Source organism: Alligator sinensis, unplaced genomic scaffold (genome assembly GCF_000455745.1).
Source record: "Alligator sinensis unplaced genomic scaffold, ASM45574v1 scaffold8_1, whole genome shotgun sequence".
Classification (NCBI taxonomy): Eukaryota; Metazoa; Chordata; order Crocodylia; family Alligatoridae; genus Alligator; species Alligator sinensis.
In genome coordinates this window covers 978,770-987,162 of record NW_005842568.1, presented here as the reverse complement: position 1 = coordinate 987,162, position 8,393 = coordinate 978,770, and the positions used below count along the sequence as shown (strand labels likewise).

Sequence of the window (8,393 nt, the reverse complement as noted above, 5' to 3'; positions counted from 1 at the left end):
CAGGAATTAGCCAGCGATGAAACAAGTGGTGCCTGAAGTCTCACCCCCAGGGACAACCCCTGTCCTATCAGCTGCTCTGCCCCAGGAGCTGGGCAAATGGGGCAGGCACCAATCAGAGTGGCTCAGGAAGCAGGAAGAGCTCCCTTGGGGTCCAACCCTGCTGCCCTGCTCCCTTGGGGTCCAGCCCCCCACCCCAAGAGAGGCAGGTACCCAGGCACAAGGAACAGGGCAAGGGGATGTCACAGGAGCGGGGCACCCACTATGGCTGGCCTGGAGGTGGGAGGTGACAGGCAAGGGACACAGCGCATGCAGGCGACAGCTCCTGCAGGGCTCAGAGCGACGTGCAGGAGGGGCAGGAAGGCCAATGCCAGCCCCCACCCTTGTCCCGCATACAGGGATTAGCTCCTGGGACCCAGCAGAGACAATGCCTGAGGGGAAGCGCCACACCTCACCTGGTCGTTCTCGTCGCTGAAGCTGTTGCCGTACATGAAGCAGCCACGCTTGGAGGCGTGGCCGTGCAGGTCCACGTAGTAGGCCAGCCCGCTCTCCTGGGGCTGGATGGGGCGCGGGGCCGGCGCTGGCTGTGGGGTGGCCCGTTCACAGCGCTCCCCGAGCAGGATCCAGAAAGCTCGGTCATTGCTTCCCAGCTCGGGGGTGGGCACTGCCTGCAGCGCGGGGTCCTGAGAGGGCGTCGGGAGGCTGCTGGTGGAGGCCCGGCTGCTGGGCTGGTTGCGCAGGTTGTTGGCTTTCTCCAGTTCGGAGAGGGGCCCCTCCAGGGACAGGGTGCAGTGATGGACGGAGCGGTTGGCAGACCTGGCACCCAGTGTGTTGGTGGCCAGGGGGGATCCATGCGCCCGCCAGTCGGGGAAGCCTGGCGGGACACAGTTGTGCACGTGGTGGTACAGCAGGATGGCCTTGGCCCCGTACACGGCAGGGTGCAGCTCTGCGTCGGGGCTGAGGTACTGGCGGTTCAGGTTCACACCCTGTGAGTCCGTGCTGGGGAGGGAGAATGGAGAGGTGTGAGGTACCCCAGGACTGCTACATGTGCCAGGCAGCCAACATGGCCCATGGGTCCAGGGCAGGCAGCTCATGGGCGAACGTGTTGCACCCCCCCATGGGGCCCAGCGAGAGAACAGCCCTAGCACCACTGCTGCTCCAGGGGACTCGTCCCAGAGCCTCCCCAGCCACTGCACAGTTGCAAGCCCTGGGCTCACCCCCACTGCAGGGACTGGCCCCCAGAACACTTTGGCACAGCACCAACTGCCCTTGTCCTGCTGATCCAGGCCTGGGCGCCAGGACTGCCTGGAGCTCAGCTGGGGCTTCCCTTGACCTTGACAGCCCAGCACTGGGATGCAGTCGCTGTCAGCAGAGACATTTGGGTTCTCAGGGGCCAGGAGGGATCTGCCCTGGGCTGGGCCCTCAGCAGAGCCTAGCACTACAGCGGGACTGCCAGGCGGTGCCAAGTGACCATGCCCCTCGCTGTTGGACCGGCCATCCCCAGGCAGCACAGTGCAAGGCCTGGGCCCAGCCACCAGCGGATACTCACCGGTAATGGCCGCGTGCCACGCCGTCGGGGTTCAGCATGGGGATGAGCTTGAAGACGAACATCCGCCGCAGCAGCTGAGCACGAGGGTCATCCTCCCGCAGGACGAAGGCCAGGAACCCGTTGAAGACAAAGCTGGAAGGCGTCTCCCCAGGGTGCACCCTACTGCTCAGGAAGAACACCTGGGGGTGGGGAGGGGGGGTCAGGGATGCCAGCGGCTCCCCACTTCTCCCCAGGTATGGCCCAGCTGCCCTGGCAGGGGTGGAGGGGTGGGGTGTCGGGGGACAGGACAGGGCATGAGACTGAGACCATGCATGCAGCACCAAGCCTGGGCACACCATGCTCTCCAAGACCAGCCTGGCGGGGGAAGCCTGAGGGCAGGTGGGGGACAGCCCCAGCTGTCCTGGGGCAAGTGGGTACTGTTGACTGTCCAACTGCTCAGTCTGGGATATGCCATGAGCAGCTCCCAGCTCCCCCAGCACGCAGAGCCCAGCACTTTACACCTTCCCTCCGAACAGGACATGGCAGCTTCATGGAAACCAGCTGCCTTTCACCCAATAAGTCAGAGGACACCAGCCCAGCCCTTGCCTGGGGGTCTGAACCCAGACGTCTGGGAACGCTGCCTCAAAACTACACCTATACCCAGGGGGGACGAGCGGGCACCCACACCCTCCTGGCTGGCCATGGGCAGCTTGTGTCTGCATCACAGTGCCTAGTGAAGCCTTTCTGTTTGCTCGTGACCACCCCTTCCCACCCACAGGCAGTCACGACCAAGCCCTAACAGGCTGGCAGCACGAAGCAGCCCCACCAGCAAACATGCTCAGCCAGGGCCTGGGGCTGTGGTCCCAGGTCTGCTCCCCCCAGGAGCATGCCTGCATCGTGACTCACCCGTTTGCCCATGAAGCGGTGCGGCCGTGGTGTTGCCTCATCCGGGAAGAGGTGCTCCAGCCGTGGCTCGCGCTCCGCCAGCATGCCATGGCACGAGGTGACTGTGAGCAGGTCCACACGCAACCCATCCAGGGAGCGGCACAGCAGCTCCCGGTGGTAGTAGATGGAGTCCGGGGGGCTGCAGAGACAGACAGGCCCTCAGTGGATATTCCCCTTGGCTGAGCAGGCAGTGAAGGGTGGGACCCCCCTCAGTGAGCCAGGTAGGCCATGGGAAAGGAGGTGCCAGAGGGCTTGGTGCTGGAAGGAAGGCCCTTGTGCCACAGCCTGGGCTGCCCCTACCTGCCCAGGGATGGAAGGCACTGGGCTGCCTAGCTCCAGGGCCCTTCTCTGGCATCCCACTCCCACCCCATGGACTCCACAGTGGGGAACAGCCCTACAGTGCCCTGCTCCCTGCACTCATCTGCAGCACCTGCGACCACTATCAGCAACCAGCCGTGAGAGCAAGGTCCCATGCTCTGGCCTTGTCCGAAAGTTCCTACATCCCCACGCCTGCCCCACACATTGTCCAGGCCCCTTGGCAAAGTTGCTGCCCTCCCACATCCTGAGAGCCCCTAGCAGAGGCCTCCTCTGGCACAGACCCTGGACGCCTACCCTCTCCTTTTCAGCAGAGAGGCTACTTGAGGACACTAGAGCCGGGCGCTGTGTGAGGGCGCAGCGCAGGGTGGTCCCCTTGTGCTCTGAGCCCTCCCAAGCTGGCGTGAGGCAGGGGGAGGTAGACGAGAGGACACAACCACGGGCAGCCCCTGCCTACCACAGCAGGGATTTAAAGGCACAAGCCTGCAGCTGATCTCGAGCCCCACATGGAGCTACTGGGGGCAAATCCTGCCAAACAAACTCGACCTCTTTCTGCAACACCGTGACTAGTTGAGTGGATGAAGAGAATGCTGTGGATATCGTACACCCAGATTTCAGCAAAGCTTCTGACAAAGTCCCACACAAGTTTCTCAGAAAGCTACTATAAGGTGGACAGACAGCTGGTTCAAAAGCCACAAGCAAAGGGAACCATCAATAGGTCTGTGCCAGGATGGCAGGAGGTTTGGAGTGGAATCCCACAGGGGTCTGTCCTGGGCCTGGTGCTGTTCACCGTGTTTATGAACAATTTGGATGCTGGCATTGACAGCTTCAGGACCAAGTTGGAAACCTGGAAGGACTGTGAACGTGCTGGAGAACACGAGCATGCTTCAGAAGGATCTCGACAGATCGTGAAGCTGGGCTGGGCCAAGAGGACGAAGAAGTTTAATAAGGTGCTGCAGCCTGAGAGGAATAATCCGAAATGCAAATACAAAATGGGGGACAGAGGCTGGATGGCAGCTCTATGGAGAAGGCTCTGGGAGTCCTGCTAGGCACTGTACCCTCTTAAGGTGTAGCAGTCCATGAGCACGCTGCTTCGGTCCAGCCTCCCCCTTTCAGCATGCGCTGCTGTGGTCCGCCCCGCAATTGGTTCCCCCACCCCTGCAGGTAGGCGCGTGTGGCTCCCCCGCTGTTGCATGGCATGATTTTTTATTGTGTGTGGCAGTGCACACGCGCAGCCTGGAGGGAACGCTGCTGTTAAGTCAGACTGCAGTGTGATGCAGCTGCACAAGAGACCAGTGAAGTTTGGGCTCCATCAATAGAAGCATCAAGTGCAAGACACGGGAGGCAATTGGACCTCTCGGCATGGGTCAGGCCTCATCTAGAGCAGGGGTCTTCAACCTTTTTGGATCAGTATTCCCTTGGTGGCCGGACGGGTGGCGCACAGCCAAATGCAGAGCTGTGTGCAGAACTCCCCGTGTCTGGCCAGGTGGGCAGCGCCTGTGCAGCAGTGTGGGATGGTGCGTGGTGGCGCCCCGTCCCTGCCTGTCCACGCATACCCCCTCATCTAGTGCACTGGGTGCAGCTTCACATTTCCAAAAGAGACATGGAGAAGTTAGAGGGGGGGCAGACACAGCAACAAAGATGATCAAGGGCTTGGCAGGCAAGTCCTCTGTGGAGAGGCTGAAGGAGCTGGGCATATTCAGCTTGCAGAACAGGTACCTAAGAAGGGCCATGACAGCAGTCTGCAAATCCCCAAAGGGCTGTCAGAGAGAAAGCCCCTGTTCTCTCTTGTTGCAGAGAAGGATGCAGAGCAATGACTGGAAGTGTTAGGAAAAGAGGTTTAGTTTGGAGATTTGGAAACACCTCCTCACTGTCAGAGCAGGGAGACTGCGACAAAACACCAGGGAAGGTGTGGACGCTCCATCCTGGCGGTGTCAAGGAGAGGGTGGACACCCACTGGTGGGGATGATCAAGGCCCAATGATGCCTGTGCTCTGCTGTGGGGATCTCCCAGGCTTCTGGGCTCTGCTAGCTGCCACTGGGGGCCAGGGAGGAACTTTTTCACTTCCCTCAGAGGCACTGGGTGCTGCTGCAGCCCATCCTGGGTATGGGGACTGGGCTGTGCCAGTGCTCCTGCTGGGACCAGCCCCACAGGGTCCTGGCTAAGGGTTTTGCCCCTGTGCTCAGACTCAGACTAACACTGCACTGGAGGCAGCAAGGAATTGGTGCAGACTGGGATTCTGCCTTCCTCTGTAGTGAGGCCACGTGTCCCTCTGGCACCTTGACTGCATTTTCCCGCCCTGGCAGCAGCAGGACACTGCCAGCCCTCGTCCCCTGCCTTCACCAGGTGCAGGTTCAGGGACTCTGGATATTCTCGGGCAACGGGTCTCATCGCTGGCTGACAAGGTTGATTACGTAGTTTAGGACGAGGTCAGACAAAGATGTGCCTGGGACAGTGCGGATGGGGCTGATCCTGCCCCAGGCAGGAGCTGCACTAGCTGCAACCTCTGGAGGGACCCTGCTGGCTTGACTTCTTACGATTCCTCAGACAGGCTGAAGGCAGGCTTCAGGAAGACACGAAGGAGCCTGTGAGCAGGAAAAGGCATGAGGTGGCCGGCCCTGCTGGTGGAAGCAGTCGCGTGCTAAGAGCCCGGTGCAGCAGTGAAGGGAAGGGCCACAGGGCAGAGGGTGGTTCGGCCAGTGCCATCACACCAGAGCTCCCTGGGCAGGCAGGGGTGGACAGCGGTGCTCACTCAGAGGGGAGGCAAAAGGCCCTGCACAGAGATATGGGGAGGATGGAGGCTGGCCCCTGGAGACTGCTCAGGAGAGAGCAGCAAGATGGCAGGCACAGCCCCTGGGAGGCTGAGGCGGGAACCTGCATCCAGCTCCAGCACCTGCACTGGAAAGAGGATGCTGGGAAGGGGTGGCCGGGCAGGAAGGAGCCACACACAGCCGAGGGCTGGAGGGCAGGCCCATGGGCAAGAGGCTCAGAAGCCCAACGGGCCTGGAGATGTGATTGTCACAGCACGGGGATGTCACTGGGGCCTTGAGTGCCAGGCTGGTGCCTCGGGGGAGACGCTCCAGCCCAACTTGTTAGGCTGGACATTAGAAAGAACTTCTTCACAATAAGGGTTTCCAGAATCTGGAATGGGCTTCCAAGGGAGGTGGTGATCGCTCCTACCTTGGGGGTCTTCAAGAGGAGACTGGACAGGCACCTGGCTGGGTCGTCTGACCCCTGCGCCCTTTCCTGCCCAGGGCAGGGGGTCGGACTTCTACTGAGGTCCCTTCTGACCCTAACATCTACCAGGAAGGAGCCACACGCAGCCGAGGGCTGGAGGGCAGGCCCATGGGCAAGAGGCTCAGAAGCCCAACGGGCCTGGAGATGTGATTGTCACAGCACGGGGATGTCACTGGGGCCTTGAGTGCCAGGCTGGTGCCTCGGGGGAGACGCTCCAGCCCAACTTGTTAGGCTGGACATTAGAAAGAACTTCTTCACAATAAGGGTTTCCAGAATCTGGAATGGGCTTCCAAGGGAGGTGGTGATCGCTCCTACCTTGGGGGTCTTCAAGAGGAGACTGGACAGGCACCTGGCTGGGTCGTCTGACCCCTGCGCCCTTTCCTGCCCAGGGCAGGGGGTCGGACTTCTACTGAGGTCCCTTCTGACCCTAACATCTACAAACGCAAGCGGCGCGGCCCCAGACAGGTAAGCAGCTGGCATCCACAGGCACGCACCACACTGGCAGCTAGGTCAGAGCTAGCAGTTCCCCCCTGGGTAGGCAGGAGCTGGCCCCCACCCCAGGCCAGCATGAGTGCCTGGAGCCCAAGCTGTGCCCCCTCCCCCTCCCCCTGGGGCGGAACCAGGAAAGATGTGCACTTCCCTGCGAGGGGAAGGAGGGCCTGCCAGAAAGGAACCAGGGGGCCAGGCTGCCCCCACCGACTTCCAGAGCCTGTGCTGCAGGGAGCGGGCAATTCAGGGGAGAGGGCACTTCGGAGCAGTCTCAGCTACTGCACTCGGTTGGCATGGGGGAAGCTGCAAGCACCAGGGAGAGCCTGGGAGGGAGCCAGGAGCTCCAGCCCTGGGCAGCAAGCCTGGAGCCCCACACAGCCCTGGAAGTGCCCAGGGCCAGCTGTGGTGGGCAAGTGAACTGGGGCTATAGGAGCAGTGGTTAGGGCAGCAGCACAGAGGCGAGGGCAGAGCCGACTGCGGCTGGGGAGCTGGGGTGGAGAGCCCAACCCCTGGCAGGCCAGGCCTGGGGGACCTGGTGCCCTGGGCACACCCCTGCTCCTGCTCCAGATGCACTGGAGCCCAGCGTGGTGAGCTGGGCACAGGTGGTTGCCAAGGGGATGCCAAGCACCAGGAGCAGGCAAACACAGTGGCTGTTGCCAGGGAGCCAAGGAAACAAACCTTGGCAAGAGCAGCCTGGGCCTGTGCATGGACCATGTCTCCCCCGCTCCCCCTGGCAAAGTACTTGGCCCACGTGCCGGCCAGGTCCAGCATGGGGCAGGATGCGGCCAGGGCTCGCCCCTGCCTGCCAGACACCTGGTGCTGCCTCTGGCCCCAGGGCTACAGCATGCTAGCAGCCCAACAGATCCCAGGAGGTCCCGAGCCCTCCCCCACCTACCTCCAACCCAGAGAAAAGGGCTAAGAGGCCAGAATGACACCCCCAGAGGTCCTGGCATCTGGGGTGGGCCCGGAGGGCGGATGCAGCCACACTGCAGGAAGATGCAGGGCCTGTGTGGGGTCAGCGAGCTGCCCCAGGTACAAGGCAGAGCAGCTCTGCAGAGACGTTGGCCCAGGCCCTGCTCCTGCCCCCGCCCCTAGAGCAGGAAGCTCAGTGTAGGAGAAGGGGGGCAGTCCTAGCCAGAGACCTCCCCTGAGAAACAGCTGGGCTGGGGGAGGCCGGGGAGGAAGTGGTTCTGCAGCCAAGCAGCTGCAGAGGAACAGGGCCTTTGCTTGGACGGGCTCTCCCTGCCAGGCCCACCCCCGCGAGCCTCCAGCACCAGCTGCTGCAGGTCCCCAAAGCCAGAGACAAGCTGGACTTGAGCTCGGGAGTGCTCCACCTGCGGCAGTCCCAACCCCGGCCCGACGGGCAGCACAGCGAGCGACCCCCCAGCCCTCCTGGCGGGGCTGTGGCACGAGGGAGCACACCTGATGGGGGAGAGGTAGCGGCACGGCTCCAGGCGGCTGTCCAGGTGCGCCAGCATGTCCTGGCACTCGGTGTACGAGAAGGGGTAGCAGAAGGCGAAGTAGGTGGTGGCGCCACGGGGCTCCAGGAAGCGGTGCACGAAGGACAGCACGAACTGGGCCTCCGCCATCTGCAGACACACAGAGCGGGGCTGAGCAGGAGGCCCTGGGCACCTTGGCCGTGGTCACGCACAGGCTGCCTGACCAGGGAGCTGGGAGCCATGGCACTTGCTCTTTCCTATGGCTGGCTGCCAGGACAGAGCCTGGCCATGCCCCTTCACCCGCCGCGCTGCCCTGCAACACATCTCACGCCCTCCGCTAAGGCTCGGGGCCTGCCCGAGTCCACGCAGCGCAGCAGTGACCGGTGGGCTCCCGGCCCCCTCTCCCCGCTGCGACCGTGCGAACCGCGGCGGTGGCGCTGCCC

At 62.7% G+C, this 8,393-nt stretch overlaps 2 protein-coding genes across 3 annotated transcripts in view; both read right to left on the bottom strand.

Annotated features, from left to right (window-relative positions):
• Nucleotides 1–8,131, bottom strand: part of AGBL5 (ATP/GTP binding protein like 5) — a 13,751-nt gene extending 5,620 nt beyond the window's left edge. The window contains exons 1-4 of one of the 2 annotated variants that reach the window (XM_025214137.1): nt 7,934–8,131; nt 2,432–2,609; nt 1,547–1,725; nt 453–996 (exon numbers count right to left, since the gene is read on the bottom strand). In XM_025214137.1, the coding sequence (XP_025069922.1) occupies nt 453–996; nt 1,547–1,725; nt 2,432–2,609; nt 7,934–8,100 (1,068 nt within the window). In that variant the 5' untranslated portion in view covers nt 8,101–8,131. The remainder of the gene's footprint in view (nt 1–452; nt 997–1,546; nt 1,726–2,431; nt 2,610–7,933) is intronic. The other variant, XM_025214138.1, reaches the window with a different exon arrangement.
• A 156-nt stretch (nt 8,132–8,287) lies between these two features.
• TMEM214 (transmembrane protein 214) overlaps nt 8,288–8,393 on the bottom strand; it is a 7,024-nt gene continuing 6,918 nt past the window's right edge. Inside the window, exon 14 of the mRNA XM_025214121.1 lies at nt 8,288–8,301. Within this exon, the coding sequence (XP_025069906.1) occupies nt 8,288–8,301 (14 nt within the window). The remainder of the gene's footprint in view (nt 8,302–8,393) is intronic.